At 49.5% G+C, this 18,631-nt stretch overlaps 1 protein-coding gene across 1 annotated transcript in view; it reads right to left on the bottom strand.

Moving 5' to 3' along the window:
* The window catches only part of LOC108800761 (kalirin-like), a 168,658-nt gene that overhangs the window by 17,561 nt on the left and 132,466 nt on the right, over positions 1–18,631 (bottom strand). Inside the window, exons 19-26 of the mRNA XM_018572755.1 lie at positions 17,410–17,529; positions 14,543–14,761; positions 13,117–13,266; positions 12,897–13,011; positions 11,539–11,654; positions 3,294–3,416; positions 2,452–2,634; positions 504–622 (exon numbers count right to left, since the gene is read on the bottom strand). Of these exons, the coding sequence (XP_018428257.1) occupies positions 504–622; positions 2,452–2,634; positions 3,294–3,416; positions 11,539–11,654; positions 12,897–13,011; positions 13,117–13,266; positions 14,543–14,761; positions 17,410–17,529 (1,145 nt within the window). The remainder of the gene's footprint in view (positions 1–503; positions 623–2,451; positions 2,635–3,293; positions 3,417–11,538; positions 11,655–12,896; positions 13,012–13,116; positions 13,267–14,542; positions 14,762–17,409; positions 17,530–18,631) is intronic.

The following is an 18,631-nucleotide window of genomic DNA, read 5'->3' as shown; positions in this document are numbered from 1 at the left end:
CTCACCTCATAGTTCTAGCCAACCTGTGACAATGAGACTGTCACAGGTCGGCTCAGTAGATCGGGAGGTGAGAGAACACATACCGGCGTTCGCTCACTTCTCGATCTTGTCACGGCTCTCTGCCGTGACAGGGGAGGGGCTGGATTCCCCCCTCCCCGCTCCTCCAGCGTTGACTGGCGGAACGGACGGGGCAGGGGGCGGGTACAGCTGGCTCTCCCTCTAGATAGGCGGAGCCAGCTGTCACTCACGCAGCTGGGCGGATCCATGCACAATTGTCGGGATCCGCTCCGGCTGCGGCGTCTCAGTATACCGCGAGCTGTAGCTCTCTATATACTGAGCCTAGGGTGACGGGAGGACGCTAGTTTGTGTCCTCCCGTTACCCTAAGGAGAACTATGGGGAAAAGCCCTGACCCCATAGTTCTCCTTTAATCATCATGCAGATGGGGGGAGGGGGAACCATAAAACTTCAAAATATAGGAGATTTCGGACTCCGGCGCACTCACTCTTTTTTCCGCGCAGACTTCCTCTTCTCCTCGTTGATCTCATGGCTGGCGTCTCGCAGTTTTACTTCCGGGTCGGTCAAGATGGCCGGCACAATGTCCAGTTCCAGATCTTTGTTGTCCTGGAAGAGGGATTGATACAGAACGTCATGGCGGCAGCGTTTCATCATCATCACATCGCACAATGGCGGCTATTTCTAGAATACAGAACATATCAAAGCTCCTGAGCACAACGGCGAGCGCGAATGAGAGCACGCACTGTCAGTGATGGGGCAGCAACCAATCAGAATCTAGCTGGTCATTCCCCATAGGTCATTTGTCGATTGTCACTCGCTCAGTCATGGACGAGCAAACATCAGACGGGGACTATACATGACCCATCTGTCCGATGACGCTGACTCCTCCTCTTTGTCTATTAACTGAATATCTGAGCGAAAGTTTATTTTTACCCCCCAAAGTGCCGAAATTTCCCGTTTCATCAGCTGCGGCCATTGCGCAAATCTTCTGACAGAAGCCGGAGATTCATTATCATGGAGGGGGGAGTCTAAGATTTTTTTTCGCTCAGCCCGCCGCGTCATGGCCGCCTTCAGTCAATTTGTCGGGACCTAAACGGTGATAAAATTCCGTCACTGAGCTGATTTCAGCCGTGAGGCCTTGTTCCCGCCGAAAGCTGTGCGTTCCAGAGCGGTAGCTGCTAGAACGCACCGCGATCGCTCCCGAAACTACCCCCTGCGTTCTGGGACGTGGCGGTACATTGAATTCAATGGCACCGCTTCCACGCCCCCCGCCCGCAGTGCGATCGGACGGGTGGCAAAACTTTGCCTGCCACTGCAAAAGATAGGGCTTGCTCTACCGCTACCGCTCCGGAATGCTCCGCTCTCGGTGTGAACAAGCCCCGAAGATTATCCTCCATAGAATCCCATCCATGAGACTATTTCACAACCGATCCCTATGGATACTATGATACATGGATGAGTCGTCTTTGTTACATTGTATAATATTGGCTGTGGAATGGTTTGTTACACTGATGTTGCTCTCAGCTCGGCGGCTCCTCCGATGTATATGATCGCCGGTCATCATTTCATCGGATGGATACTGTAGCTGCTCTTATTTTATAGATAACGTTTCGTATTATTATTATTAGATGATTGTATCTCTTTCATCTCATCATTTCCAGGTATTAATAGATTTCTGTTATTGTGTTTCTGAAGTTACAAAGTTATAACCCCACTAGAGGGCGCTGAGGAGCAGAGATGGAAATCAGCCCCCTAGGGGAGTATTTATTGTGTGCCACTGAATATTTATCTCTGGGTTCCTGTCATTGTTATATTTATATATAGGGATGCGCCGATACTAGCATCAGTGCCGAGTATTTGGGTAAGTACTCGTAGTCGCCCAAATGCTCCGATGCATGCCCCATACTTCTGGTATCAGGAAGAAGGGCAGCGCATCATTACACGCTGCCCGGCTTCCTGATTGGCCAGCTTTCTACCGATCAGGAAGCCAGGCGCCGTGTAATGATGTGGCGCCCTGCTTTCTGATTGGCCAGAAAAACCGTCTACCATGCTTTCTCATCACCTAGTGACGAGAAGCATGGGGACGAGTCTTTACACGCCCCCTGGCTTCCTGAATGGGACTTCCGGTACTTGGTATCGGCGAGTACCGGGGGAAGACTCACTGCGATGGGTTAAGATTTTATTTGCCCGGAGTCGTCCTTTAAGGTCTGCATTTACATTGAATTTCTCCCGGTAGCGGCTCCGGCGATAACCGGATCGGATATATGATGGACGGGCGGCGGAAGCTACTCGGCCTAATCCGGCCCGCGCAGTAATCCTTTAATGTGGAACCGCCATTGCCGAGTGCTCGGAGGTCACACGGCTATATATAGGAGGATTGCGCAGCGGAGGAGCTCGATCTTCCCCGGCGGTCTGCGCGGCGCTGCGTCCAATACCTCAGTGCTGATGCCCAGCGCCCTCTGCAGCGAGCACTGGTATTTCCCCATCCGCAGGGAGAACTCGCGGTAATGCTTGTTCACAGTGGTGACCCATTTCTTCAGCTCGGTGGCGTGGACGTGACCCTTCTCCACAAAGCTGTCCGCCAGCTGGATCAGGAGGCGGACCTTCTCCTTGGTTTGCTGTCAGGGGGTGGAAACAAAATATAACAATCATTATCAATGCCGGCTGCCCTGATGTGCTCGGGGGTCTGATGTGCTCGGGGGTCTGATGTGCTCGGGGGTCTGATGTGCTCGGGGGTCTGGTGCTCCCTGGCGCACCGCCATAGCCGCCCGCCCCCGTGTCTGGGAGCCTCGGAGAAGGTCACAATGACCTCAGCAATATTCTCCGAGACTCTCTAGAGAGGACGGGAATGACAAATACGTTTAAACCGCCGGCTGCTCGTGACTCCGGGACCTCGGCTGTGTATGACATTGCCAGAAATCATTATCAGAGGCTACGGGGAGATCCGCAGAGCAGAGATGGCCGGAGGGGTCAGCATGGAGGACGTGTGCGGCCCGCCAACAGGTAGAGAGCGCGAGATACAAGCGTCTTCTGGGTGTAAAGTGACAGGAAACATAGAACCCGACTTGTGAACACAACACGATGCGGAATGATTCAGCGTGCCGGGGGACATGAGGAATTATTACACTCCGAGGGAGGAATTTGACCCAATTTGTCTTTGGCATCAGGTCCGGACTTGTGGCATTAATTAAACATTCTGGAGACTGGGAAGGATAATGAGAAATCTCGGGTAGATGACTGGAAGGAGATGGTCTGTCCTCTATTATCGCGGTGTTACCTTGGCAGGCATACGGAAATCTTCATATTCCTTCAGTAGACTCTGCGTTTGGTCCAGACTCTCTCCGGTAGATGTGTGCGTAGAGAGGAAATGCTCCCCCATCTCCTGAATCCAGTCCAGAGCCTGCAGGGGGAAGAATACAGTCAGTGGGGTACTTTATTAAGGAATCTATAAAGGATTGAACTACGATTCATACTAGAAGAGAACCAAATCACATGTATTGAGGGAGGAGAACAGAGCCACAAGATCCCTAGAGGAGGACCATACCACCAACACTGGGGGAGGAGAAAAGAACATAATATCTCTAGAGGAGGACCAAACCATCAATACTGAGGGAGGAGAACAGAACTACAATGTCCCTAGAGGAGGACCATACCATCAATACTGAGGGAGGAGATCAGAACCACAATATCTCTAGAGGAGGACCAAACCACCAACACTGAGGGAGGAGAACAGAACTACAATATCTCTAGAGAAGGACCAAACCACCAACACTGAGGGAGGAGATCAGAACCACAATATCTCTAGAGGAGGACCAAACCACCAACATTGGGGGAGGAGATCAGAACCACAATATCTCTAGAGGATGACCATACCACCAATACTGAGGGAGGAGATCAGAACTACAATATCCCTAGAGGAGGACCAAACCATCAATACTGAGGGAGGAGAACAGAACTACAATGTCCCTAGAGGAGGACCATACCATCAATACTGAGGGAGGAGATCAGAACCACAATATCTCTAGAGGAGGACCAAACCACCAACACTGAGGGAGAACAGAACTACAATATCCCTAGAGGAGGACCAAACCACCAACACTGAGGGAGGAGATCAGAACTACAATATCCCTAGAGGATGACCATACCACCAATACTGAGGGAGGAGATGAGAACTACAATATCTCTAGAGGAGGACCAAACCACCAACATTGGGGAGGAGATCAGAACCACAATATCTCTAGAGGATGACCATACCATCAATACTGAGGGAGGAGATCAGAACCACAATATCTCTAGAGGATGACCATACCATCAATACTGAGGGAGGAGATCAGAACCACAATATCTCTAGAGGATGACCATACCATCAATACTGAGGGAGGAGATCAGAACCACAATATCTCTAGAGGATGACCATACCATCAATACTGAGGGAGGAGATCAGAACCACAATATCTCTAGAGGATGACCATACCATCAATACTGAGGGAGGAGATCAGAACCACAATATCTCTAGAGGATGACCATACCATCAATACTGAGGGAGGAGATCAGAACCACAATATCTCTAGAGGATGACCATACCATCAATACTGAGGGAGGAGATCAGAACCACAATATCTCTAGAGGATGACCATACCATCAATACTGAGGGAGGAGATCAGAACCACAATATCTCTAGAGGATGACCATACCATCAATACTGAGGGAGGAGATCAGAACCACAATATCTCTAGAGGATGACCATACCATCAATACTGAGGGAGGAGATCAGAACCACAATATCTCTAGAGGATGACCATACCATCAATACTGAGGGAGGAGATCAGAACCACAATATCTCTAGAGGATGACCATACCATCAATACTGAGGGAGGAGATCAGAACCACAATATCTCTAGAGGATGACCATACCATCAATACTGAGGGAGGAGATCAGAACCACAATATCTCTAGAGGATGACCATACCATCAATACTGAGGGAGGAGATCAGAACCACAATATCTCTAGAGGATGACCATACCATCAATACTGAGGGAGGAGATCAGAACTCCAATATCCCTAGAGGAGGACCAAACCACCAACACTGAGGGAGGAGATCAGAACTACAATATCCCTAGAGGATGACCATACCACCAATACTGAGGGAGGAGATGAGAACTACAATATCTCTAGAGGAGGACCAAACCACCAACATTAGGGAGGAGATCAGAACCACAATATCTCTAGAGGATGACCATACCATCAATACTGAGGGAGGAGATCAGAACTCCAATATCCCTAGAGGAGGACCAAACCACCAACATTGGGGAAGGAGATCAGAACCACAATATCTCTAGAGGATGACCATACCACCAATACTGAGGGAGGAGATCAGAACTACAATATCCCTAGAAGAGGACCAAACCACCAACATTGGGGGAGGAGATCAGAACCACAATATCTCTAGAGGAGGACCATACCACCAATACTGAGGGAGGAGATCAGAACTACAATATCCCTAGAGGATGACCATACCACCAATACTGAGGGAGGAGATCAGAACTACAATATCTCTAGAGGAGGACCAAACCACCAACACCGAGGGAGGAGATCAGAACTACAATATCTCTAGAGGAGGACTGAATCCCTAATATTGCTTGAGGAGAACCAAATGCCGATGCTGCTAGAGGAGAAATGGACCACAGTGTCGATAGAGAGGGGCTGAGTTACCAACATTGCTAGAGGGGAACCAAACCTCATTATCCCTAGAGGTGGACTGACCCGCCCAGTATAGAGAACCAAACCACAACATTGCTAGAAGGAGACTGAGCTACGGATAGTCACAAACCCCAAATGTTGCTGAAGGAGAACCAAACCGCAACATCCCTAGCAAAGGACTAAACACACAATATCTCTAGAGGAGGAACACTTGGAGGGCAACTGAGAAGGAAGTTTGCCTAGTGGGAGACCTTCTTGCCTCCTCACATACACATTCCTATACGTCACTCTCTGTTATAACAACCAACATACAAACCATTTCAGGTGGGGAAGGAGGAGCTGATTGCTTCAGCTCTGAATCATGTTGTCACCCTCTATAGTGCGGCCAAGGACCATAAACTCCCAGAGTGGCCAAAAAGAATGACAATATTTGGGAACATACAATCGTATATTTGCTGCATGGCCCGAAGTTCCGCTTCAAGAAAGATTTGGTGGAGGTTTTAGAATGTGCGCCGGTCACCGGTGTCATGTGACACACACGGCACAGCTGCACCCGCTTCTCCTGTGACAAGAGGGAGCGATCAGCCCGTAATGAGCCGCTTGTTTCACAGATTGTTGACGTAAGAAAAGAGAGGACAGGAAGACGGAGCTGAAGCCGCAATCATACAAGCCCAGCCACGGGTCAGCTTCCTGAAATCTCATCCGCTTTGTGTGACGGCTAATGAGATTAGGGTTAGGGTGCACACGATACAATGTAACCCACCATGTATCCTCTCCTATGCGGCATGAACATTGTATACAGAATACAGCGCAAGATGCAGGTGTGATGCCACCTATGTACAGCAGATGGCGCTCACATCCCTGCATCCCATTCATACTGCACAGACTGGAGCGTCAGTACCTGTCATCAGACAAATCCAACCAGGGGCACAATGCGGAGCACCGTGATAAATCCCAGGGGGTCAGCACCGTGATAAATTCTAGGGGGTCAGCACCGTGATAAATCCTAGGGGGTCAGCACCGTGATAAATCCCAGGGGGTCAGCACCGTGATAAATCCTAGGGGGTCAGTCCTATATTATAAAATGTCTATACAAGTCATGGCTCAGAGCACCGTACAGGGTCAGAAGGGACCAGGACTGCAATACAGGAATAGACAGCGCGGGGGGGAAGAGCACACAGGCTCAGACGTGAGTCAGGCTGACCCTTTGTTCTGTAGATGTGTGGTAGCATTGGACCAGCAGGCATGAGAATTGGTTGTGATGTAAATCCAAAAGATGGGGGAGAAGGAGGTGAACCCATTGTGCATGTATGATGTGTGTAGACCCAATCCCGGCCCTGCTGTGCTTCGTATTGAGGAATCGCTCATCAAAACATCAAGTTGGGATCACTTGGAAATGTTCTATTTATTGAACAAGAGTGTTTTGGGAGATGGGTCTCTCTTTCCTTTCCGGCCTTATCTGGGAGTTTGTCCAGGCTGACTTTGCAGTGTAGCCGAGATTGGGGTGTAAGTGTAACCCGACCAAGGTGAAGGCGACCGACAGGATCAGCTTCCTTCACCTTAGTTAGGTTACGCTGACACTCAGCCCCATTCTACACTATACAGCAAACTTCACCTTCATCAACTCCCAAGTCAGTATATAAGCCCTGAAGAAGGGTAAGGGCCTTCCCCCGGAACATGACGGCTGGATCTGACATTGTTCAATAAACATGAGAAGCAGATTTACACCGCGCCTCCATCACAGGTTAGAGAATTTAATATTTCTAAAAATTAATCCAAATACTCCATCAGTCCAATACTACCGCACAGCTAGAAGATAAGGGGACATAGTGCCATCCTATAGTATAGAGAGGGTGGCAGGGATCGGGCATTGGGCTCATACGTATGTATTATACAGAGGACAGGGGACATAGTGCCATCCTATAGTATAGAGAGGGTGGCAGGGATCGGGCATTGGGCTCATACGTATGTATTATACAGAGGACAGGGGACATAGTGCCATCCTATAGTATAGAGAGGGTGGCAGGGATCGGGCATTGGGCTCATACGTATGTATTATACAGAGGACAGGGGACATAGTGCCATCCTATAGTATAGAGAGGGTGGCAGGGATCGGGCATTGGGCTCATACGTATGTATTATACAGAGGACAGGGGACATAGTGCCATCCTATAGTATAGAGAGGGTGGCAGGGATCGGGCATTGGGCTCATACGTATGTATTATACAGAGGACAGGGGACATAGTGCCATCCTATAGTATAGAGAGGGTGGCAGGGATCGGGCATTGGGCTCATACGTATGTATTATACAGAGGACAGGGGACATAGTGCCATCCTATAGTATAGAGAGGGTGGCAGGGATCGGGCATTGGGCTCATACGTATGTATTATACAGAGGACAGGGGACATAGTGCCATCCTATAGTATAGAGAGGGTGGCAGGGATCGGGCATTGGGCTCATACGTATGTATTATACAGAGGACAGGGGACATAGTGCCATCCTATAGTATAGAGAGGGTGGCAGGGATCGGGCATTGGGCTCATACGTATGTATTATACAGAGGACAGGGGACATAGTGCCATCCTATAGTATAGAGAGGGTGGCAGGGATCGGGCATTGGGCTCATACGTATGTATTATACAGAGGACAGGGGACATAGTGCCATCCTATAGTATAGAGAGGGTGGCAGGGATCGGGCATTGGGCTCATACGTATGTATTATACAGAGGACAGGGGACATAGTGCCATCCTATAGTATAGAGAGGGTGGCAGGGATCGGGCATTGGGCTCATACGTATGTATTATACAGAGGACAGGGGACATAGTGCCATCCTATAGTATAGAGAGGGTGGCAGGGATCGGGCATTGGGCTCATACGTATGTATTATACAGAGGACAGGGGACATAGTGCCATCCTATAGTATAGAGAGGGTGGCAGGGATCGGGCATTGGGCTCATACGTATGTATTATACAGAGGACAGGGGACATAGTGCCATCCTATAGTATAGAGAGGGTGGCAGGGATCGGGCATTGGGCTCATACGTATGTATTATACAGAGGACAGGGGACATAGTGCCATCCTATAGTATAGAGAGGGTGGCAGGGATCGGGCATTGGGCTCATACGTATGTATTATACAGAGGACAGGGGACATAGTGCCATCCTATAGTATAGAGAGGGTGGCAGGGATCGGGCATTGGGCTCATACGTATGTATTATACAGAGGACAGGGGACATAGTGCCATCCTATAGTATAGAGAGGGTGGCAGGGATCGGGCATTGGGCTCATACGTATGTATTATACAGAGGACAGGGGACATAGTGCCATCCTATAGTATAGAGAGGGTGGCAGGGATCGGGCATTGGGCTCATACGTATGTATTATACAGAGGACAGGGGACATAGTGCCATCCTATAGTATAGAGAGGGTGGCAGGGATCGGGCATTGGGCTCATACGTATGTATTATACAGAGGACAGGGGACATAGTGCCATCCTATAGTATAGAGAGGGTGGCAGGGATCGGGCATTGGGCTCATACGTATGTATTATACAGAGGACAGGGGACATAGTGCCATCCTATAGTATAGAGAGGGTGGCAGGGATCGGGCATTGGGCTCATACGTATGTATTATACAGAGGACAGGGGACATAGTGCCATCCTATAGTATAGAGAGGGTGGCAGGGATCGGGCATTGGGCTCATACGTATGTATTATACAGAGGACAGGGGACATAGTGCCATCCTATAGTATAGAGAGGGTGGCAGGGATCGGGCATTGGGCTCATACGTATGTATTATACAGAGGACAGGGGACATAGTGCCATCCTATAGTATAGAGAGGGTGGCAGGGATCGGGCATTGGGCTCATACGTATGTATTATACAGAGGACAGGGGACATAGTGCCATCCTATAGTATAGAGAGGGTGGCAGGGATCGGGCATTGGGCTCATACGTATGTATTATACAGAGGACAGGGGACATAGTGCCATCCTATAGTATAGAGAGGGTGGCAGGGATCGGGCATTGGACTCTTACGTATGTATTATAGAGAGCACGATGCTAATAACTTCTTCTACAATAGGAACTTCAGTGGGCCATCTGGGATACTTAATACTGAAGCAGTCAGTCCTCATTGTAGGGAGCTGCAGGTTCTGAATATCATTATAGGGGGCAGTCTAATGAGAGATGTACTTAACCAATAGAGATCAGACCACAGCACTGAAGACGTTGGTTCAGACTGTAGGGATTAGACTGATCCAATCAACAGCGAGGGAACCATCTCATAGGGCAGTGATGGCGAACCTTTTTGAGCCGTAGTGCCCAAACTGGATCACTAAACCAACTTATTTATCTCCAAGTGCCAACCCTTCAATTAGACCTGAATACTCTCAGGGGGGCTCTGCAGTTCTGAGGTGGTCTGTACGGGTTCTCAGGGGGCTGTGCGGCTCTCAAGTGGGCTCTGTGGGGTTTCTGGTGGTCTGTACAGGCTCTCAGGGGAGCTGTGCAGCTTTCAGACGGTCTATTATGGCTTTTGGGTGGGCTCTGTTGTCCCTCTGGTTGTATGTATGGGCTCTCTGTGGGGCTGTGTGGCTCTCTGGGGGGCTGTGCGGCTCTCTGGGGGGGCTATAAGGGTTTTCAGGTGGGCTCTCAGGTGGTCTGTTTGGGCTCTCTGGGGGGCTGTGCGGGCTCTCAGGGGGGCAGTGTGGCTCTCGGGTGGTCTATAAGGGCTTTCAGGTGGTTTATATGGGCTCTCTGTGGGGCTATTCTGCATTGCTGTATAATTATCATACAGCAATGCAGAATACCACCAGCTATGCGGGACTACAAGTCCCAGCAATACATTATAATGAAAGTCAGCACTACACAGCACAGGCATAACTAGAAACCTAGTCTTCCCCGCAGCAATAATAATGTATTATTGCTGCGGGGAAGGGGGGCAATTATTATCGCTGCCTGGGGGAGAATTGTTTTTAGGCAGGAGTTAATTAAAAAAAAAAACACCCAATGCAGCAATAATAATCACCCCCTTACCCGCAGCAATAATAAATTATCCTTGGGGTAGATTAATACTGCAGCCGGGACAGAAATTACTATTAGTTATTACCGTATTTGACGGCGTATAAGACGACCCCCCACTTTTTGTGTAAAAAATATAGGTTTTGGGCTATACTCGTCATATAAGACGAGTATAGCCCAAAATAATGTTTAAATGCACCCACTAACATCCATGGCGGTATTCCCGAGTGTGGCTCGGGGTTAATTTTCAGTACCATAAGCAGTAACCCCGAGCCACAATCGGGAATACAGTCTCTTACCTTGTCCACGATCCCCGCTGTGTCCTCCGTCTTCCGCTGAGCCAATCACGGCAGGCTTTCTATTCATTAATACAGGCTTTGAATACTTAATTTTCGGCTGCCGCAGCTCTCCGTGTTCTTCCGCGGCAGCCGAAAATGGTAAAATAGTCCGCTATCGCTGCGTCCCTTTGGTAATGCGGACCTGGGCTCGCGTGCCAGCAGAGGGGGCCCCACGTGCCCACTCTGGCACGCGTGTCATAGGTTCGACACCGCTGTCATAGGGCATGTGAATATCCTGAGCATGGTGGGGACAGGTCCTCTTTAATAAGTGAGATGGACTAATTTGGGTCAGTGTCCATACACACTATGGATCAGTCTTTTAGCGCAGAGCACTGTAGGGATCAGGGTTGTCCTGTAATATGACTGAGCTCCCCACATTGTAGTTGGCAATCATTGGATGGTACATAGCACAATGTTTTCCCAGCTGGTGCCAGACTCACGCCGCGGTTCCCCATCACCTACCTGCTTGGCGCTTCTCTCGAACACCACGTACTGCTGGCACTGGTCCAGCCGCCGCTTCTTCAGGGTCCAGAAGTGCAGGACGCGGTTTTCTCTTTGCAGCAGCTCGCTGAGGATGGCTGCGGGACAAGCGAGAGGTCGGTTACACAGACGCAACAATCTCCTCCGGGACATAAAACTTCATATAAAATGGAATGTTCTGGAAACGTCTCTACCGGTGACCCCCGATTTATGAAGTGGCCGAACCACAAACCTGAAGGACATGCTGGGGCTTGTAGTACCTGGGCACTGGCAGCAAGCCCACCATTTATGTGTCGCTTCATTCTGGATTACTACATAGTCCCATATACACACACACACACACATATATGACGATACGCCGGGCCGGAGGACTTCAGCTTACAAGCTCGGTGCGAATCCGCTGACTTTATCTCACCTAAAGAGGATCGGCAGCGCATGAGAACGTGTTTGACGGCATTACCAGTAATCTGCTCCGTTCTGCAGCTTAGCGACTCCTAATCCAATAATAAGCTGCACTCCACTTACACATACTCTGCGGCCTCACAAAGTCACCTCCACCCAAAACCGAGCGAGTTACAAAGCCGCCACTGCAGAGGAGATGACGACATCAGCAGCAGAAATGGCAATCCTGACAATACATGGGCCTATGATGGTCCTACAAGGACTTGCGGGGCCTACAAGTATTCGCTGGGCCTACAAAGACTCGCAGGGCCTACAAAGACTCGCAGGGCCTACAAAGACTCGCACGGCCTACAAAGACTCGCACGGCCTACAAAGACTCGCACGGCCTACAAGGACTCGCACGGCCTACAAGGACTCGCACGGCCTACAAGGACTCGCAGGGCCTACAAAGACTCGCAGGGCCTACAAAGACTCGCAGGGCCTACAAAGACTCGCAGGGCCTACAAAGACTCGCAGGCCCACAAAGACTCGTACGGCCTACAAGGACTCGCACGGCCTACAAAAACTCGTACGGCCTACAAGGACTACCACGGCCTACAAGGACTCCCACGGCCTACAAGGACTCCCACGGCCTACAAGGACTCCCACGGCCTACAAGGACTCCCACGGCCTACAAGGACTCGCACGGCCTACAAGGACTCCCACGGCCTACAAGGACTCCCACGGCCTACAAGGACTCCCACGGCCTACAAGGACTCCCACGGCCTACAAGGACTCCCACCACCCACAAATGATCCACAACTGCTCTTGTATAATATATCATTCACATCACACTAACGATGGGAAATGTCTCATTTTTGTTAAGTTTTGGGTTTACACAGCTGCGTCCTGAACACTTTTTCTCAGATCTGCTGAATCTGCGTACTCTCCCCGCTTACCTTTGACTTGTTGCTCGGGGCCCCGCGTGTGAGGTGCCACACCAGGCATGCTGACATTGTTGCGGTGAATGTACTTTAAGAAGACCTCTGCATTTCTCCGGGCCAGTGTGCACGCCTGCGGAAGACACAATCAGTGAAGAGGAAGCGAATAAACCACAAATCCTTCTATTATATTACGGTAACAGGAAGTATCGGGAAGGGGACTGCGGAGGGTACGGACCTTTAGGAAGGCTTCCTTCTGCTCCAGATGTTTGCTGATCAACGGCATTATGTGGTCCGTGTCGGATGTCGGCCCCAGTTTATCGTGTCCCCGGCACCAGTCTTCATCTCTCCGGTACTCCTGCTCCAGGCTTTCCAGCACGCTGCACACCTGCGCCAAGACCGGAATGTCACATGACACGTGGAAAGAAAGCCGAGGTGCTCAATGGATGTGTATGAAAGTGAGAGCCGGGCCATGTAAATAATTGAGTAATACTTGTCTGAAAACAAACACTCCTATCTACAGGTAGTAATTAGACTTGTACAGAACATATTTCCTATGTGGATATTCATACTACACTTCCTGCTTACTTGTTCTGTAAGAGTGAGGAATTAAATACTATTTCTAGGTGGTCTATCCTCCAAGTCCTGAAGTGGGGGGAGTCTGTTACTCTGAAACATGTTGACTATCAAATTATAATAAAAAACTATCATTGGCATCCAACTGCCTCATTGATTGGCGCTCCTTTTGTTCTACACCTCAAGTCTTCACCTTCAAGGTCCCTCAAGAGCAGGGTGATCTTGGTTTAAGGGCTGCCTGACCTTCGTAGCAGCACTACTAATACAAGACCACCATTGGCATCCAACTGCTTCATTGTATTGGTCCTTTTTTTGGTGCTCTTTTTGTTCTACACCCCAAGTCTTCACTCAAGGACCCTCAGGAGCAGGAGGACCTTGGTTTAGGGGGAGCCTAACTGCTATACCGGCACAACTAATGAAAGATAACCATTGGCATCCAACTGCCTCATCAATTGGTCCTTTTGGTTGCTTCTTTTATTCTACACCAAAAATCTTCACCCAAGGTCCCTCGAGAGTAGGCTGACCTTGCTTTAGGAGCAGCCGATCTGCTGTACCGGCACTACTAATAAAAGATGATCATTGATATCTATTTGCCTCAACATCACCTTAAGAACACTAAGTTCTTCTGGTGGAGGTACCCTAGGTAAACAATAATATTCCTCAATCAGTGGCTCTAGGAGCATAGAGCGCTGGTCATCTGATGGGCACAGATTATCTGCACCGGCAGGTTCAACCATCAATATATTATTGGATTTCTGTGACTGATTCATATATAATCATTTATTTGGGGTAGGTCATTCCATATTGTAGTTTTCCCACATCTGCTTTTCACATGAAACTACATGGAACCTTTCCATAGCTGCTCCCTCAAGCTGTACAATAATTGTGGGAAGTGCAGGTTTGGGGCGCCATAGAACCATTTAGAAACCATTGAGGGGCTCTCATGTCAGGTGAACAACCAACGACCTTAAGGTCACAAACTGGCCCCGTGCAGCCCAAGACAGTTCAGAATAAAACAAGCACAGTACTGCCCGAGCGTCTTCTCGCCGCATGCAGCAACGTCGGTGCCATCTGCAGGAAGCCCTGACCTGCTCTGAAGTTTTGTAGAATGCCACCGAGGCATTGACCAGCTTCAGCCTGTCCTCCATCTTCAGCATGAGCTGCTGCCAGTGCATGGCCACCTTCTCGGCACACTCCCGGATGGCATCGGCGTCGTAATGCCCGGCCTGTAACAAGGCCTCGGCCTTCTGCTGGACCTGCAGTGCGCTCTGGTGGGTTTTCTGCAGTGAGCTGGCATTGAACAGGGACTGCGAGGAGGAACGCGGGGTGGAAGAGACGGGGAGAGAATACAGGGAGTGAGAACAATGTACAGACGGACGATATACATCTCATCGCTGCCCTAAGATACGCTCACATCATATAAGAAGCATCTCACCTCTGCGCTGCCCTGTGTGATCATAGTACACGGCTACACTGCATACAAAGCACTTTACCGCTCATAAAAAGATTAGAAAGAGGCTTCTAAATGTCTCTCCACTAAGAGGAACGTCTGACACGTGCAAAAAAGGAAAGTTTAACTGATGTTTAGAATCTAGGACACAAAATGTTTAATTATTCATCACGGATCCTCAATTCAGGTGTCTACAGTACATAAGAAATGTGATTCTTCATATGAATACAACATAGCCGGATAATATACTATATGGCCAGAAGTCTGCGGGTTACCCGATCAGTTGCCCCACCAAGGTCCATTAATATGGAGTTGCCCCTCTCCCCCAATGGCCAATAATATGGAGTATACCCCCCTATGGCAATTAATATGGAATTGGCCCCATTGCACCTATAACTTCCTCCACTCCTCTGGGACGGGTTTCACAAGGTTTAGGAGGGTGTCTGTGTGAATTTGTGCCCATTTGTGAGGTCAGGTACAGATGTTGGATGAGAAGACCAGGCTGACAATCTGTGTTCCAATCAATCCCAAAGATGTTCAGTAGGGTTGAGGTCCGGGCTCTGTGCAGGACACTCGAGTTCCTCCAACACACTGGTCCCACCATGTCTTTATGGAGCTGGCTTTGTACACAGGGGACAGTCATGGGGGGAACAGAAAAGGGTCTTCACCAAACTGTGACCACAAGGCTGGAAGATCACAATTGTCTACAATGTCTTTGTATGATGGAGGATCACCAGAACCTTCACTGGAGACACCTGAACTCCATCAGTAGGAAGGAAATCCACATATTATTTGGGCATATGGGTAGCTGTAATAGTCAGGCATCACTATATGTTGGGTTCACATCACTGTTGGAGATGGAAGCTCATCATACAGTTTATGCCTGGCATCCTTTTAAATAAACTTTCTCCAGGTACTGATGTTGGATAAGAAGACCCGCCTCACAATTGGGGTCCCAATTCATCCCAGAGGTGATCAGTAGGGATGAGGTCGGGGCTCTGTGCAGGACACTCGAGTTCCTCCACTAAGCTGGTCACACCATGTCTGTATGGAGCGGGCTGTGTACACAGGGGACAGTCATGGGGGGGGGACAGAAAAGGGTCTTCACCAAACTGTCACCACAAGGCTGGAAGAGCACAATGGTCTACAATAACTGTGACCACAAGGCTGGAAGATCACAATTGTCTACAATGTCTTTGTATGATGGAGGATCACCAGAACCTTCACTGGAGACACCTGAACTCCATCAGTAGGAAGGAAATCCACATATTATTTGGGCATATGGGTAGCTGTAATAGTCAGGCATCACTATATGTTGGGTTCACATCACTGTTGGAGATGGAAGCTCATCATACAGTTTATGCCTGGCATCCTTTTAAATAAACTTTCTCCAGGTACTGATGTTGGATAAGAAGACCCGCCTCACAATTGGGGTCCCAATTCATCCCAGAGGTGATCAGTAGGGATGAGGTCGGGGCTCTGTGCAGGACACTCGAGTTCCTCCACTAAGCTGGTCACACCATGTCTTTATGGAGCGGGCTTTGTACACAGGGGACAGTCATGGTGGGGCAGAAAAGGGTCTTCACCAAACTGTGACCACAAGGCTGGAAGAGCACAATTGTCTCCAATGTCTTTGTATGATGGAGGATCACCAGAACCCTTCACTGGAGACCCCTGAACCCCATTATTGGAAGGGGGGTTCACATACTTTTGACGACAAAGCCGGTGAGATGGTCAGATGTCAACTATGTATGTTGGGATCACATCACTGTTGGAGATGGAAGCTCATCATACACTTTATACACGGCATCCTTTTAAATAAACCCTCTTCAGGTACTGATGTCATGGGGAGGGGGAGGGCACACATACGTCTGGCCATATAGCATCTCTCTCTCTATTAATGTCACTTGTATGTTCTATGTTATGAGGTGGGGGGGGTCCTCATACTTCTGGCTATACAGTCTACCTTGCGTGATCGGTAACCGTAAAGTTTTTTTAGCACAATTTCAATTTGCGAGACTCCGGCCTGCGAATGAGGAGTCCGGAAATCAGTACTGAATCGCAAAGTTCTTAGTAAATACATCTTTTAATGCACCTGATCAGGTCCGATGCAGTTGGCAAAGACCCAAAAATTAAACCCAATTTTCTGCAGCTCTGCTGGCGTTCAGTCCACCAACTTCTACATCATAACGGTTCCCCAATCTGCACATGCCAGTCCATCCATACACCCCTCAACATGTGCTGGGGGCTTCACAGACACTGGCCCCATTTCTACAACACCAGACAAATGCCCCAATACCCCCATCCGTGTAATCATCTGGCATCTCCCCCCCCCCTCCCACACCGCAGTGCAAGTACAGTGGTAGAAGGATAAAGGCAACGGCAATTTCTCAAAATGACACCCAATATATCACACCCGGAGCAGAACCCATTCAGAGAACCTCCATGGAATGATCCGGACTCCTCCCCACTGCCCACAGCAGCCGGAACCTCCGGGATAGTCACCTCAATAGCCATCTGGAACTGTTCATGTTCTCTCTGCAGCTGCTCCGCCTCCGACAACGAACTGGCGTTAACGAGGCTGGCGTTCAGCATGGACTCCCCATTGCGGATCCAGCCCAGCACCTGGAAGAAGAGACAGGCAACCCTGTGAGATAATGAGGGCGATGGGTGATGGATAATCCTGGCGCCCAACCCCCCGAGGGAGGGGCCGCCCAAGATCAACAGTGCTCCATACAGTTCAGAAGATATTACAGCTGAACTTCAGAAAAACAGCCAAATACACAAATAATACACATCTTGTGGCTGCATCACCTACCTGAGATTTACACAGCTCTGCAACACAGCACAGTCCTGCCCGGCAGGAGACCTGTATTTTGTCTTCTGCAGTTAAGCAACACTTCAGTCTTGTCCCTCCCCCAGCCTATGATTGGACAGTGAAAGCAGAAGAAGCAGACCGATCTCATCTCTCTGCTCTTTCCTCCTCTTAACATGTTCCTTGCACTGCAGCACAACTGCTTGGCTCCTCTAAGTGCTGCTGTACAAGGACACAGCGGGTGTACAGACCCGGGAACTCAGCACAGGGATGGTGGGAGCTCCTCATAATGGACACAGCGGGTGTACAGACCCGGGAACTCAGCACAGGGATGGTGGGAGCTCCTCATAATGGACACAGCGGGTGTACAGACCCGGGAACTCAGCACAGGGATGGTGGGAGCCCCTCATAATGGGCACAGCGCGTGTACAGACCCGGGAACTCAGCTCAGTTCACCCAAAATGTATATTCATTCTCTTTCCTTTGATTTGAACACATTGGGTCTCCTGTCACCCTCTCCTGCTCTTCACCGTCCTCCACACTACGTCCCGCGTCCACAACAGGACAATGAAATACAATGACACCTCGGAGGTCCCATCATCACATCATCCGTCTCCTGAACGGGATATTATCCCACAGAAGGCGCGCTCCGTCCCGGCTGTGTCTGGCAGACGGTCGCCATGTACAGGACACGGCAGGTGCACCGCGCGGCGCTCTGATTATAAGAACAAATGGTGCCGGGAGCCGGGTGAGGGGTCATTTCTATTTCACTTAAACAAAAGATTCCAATTTCAATATTTCGAGCTCGGTCGGCACTTATAAGAAGGAACGCGGCCTGACAGGATTAGATTGCGTATATATCTTCTGAACGAGGACAGAGAGGGAGACTAAGAGATTCCAGAAATAATCATT

Source organism: Nanorana parkeri, unplaced genomic scaffold (assembly GCF_000935625.1).
Source record: "Nanorana parkeri isolate BGI_ZX_2015 unplaced genomic scaffold, ASM93562v1 scaffold2123, whole genome shotgun sequence".
In the NCBI taxonomy this organism is placed as follows: Eukaryota; Metazoa; Chordata; class Amphibia; order Anura; family Dicroglossidae; genus Nanorana; species Nanorana parkeri.
The sequence above is the reverse complement of the archived record's forward strand: the minus strand, read 5'-3'. Positions and strand labels throughout refer to the sequence as shown.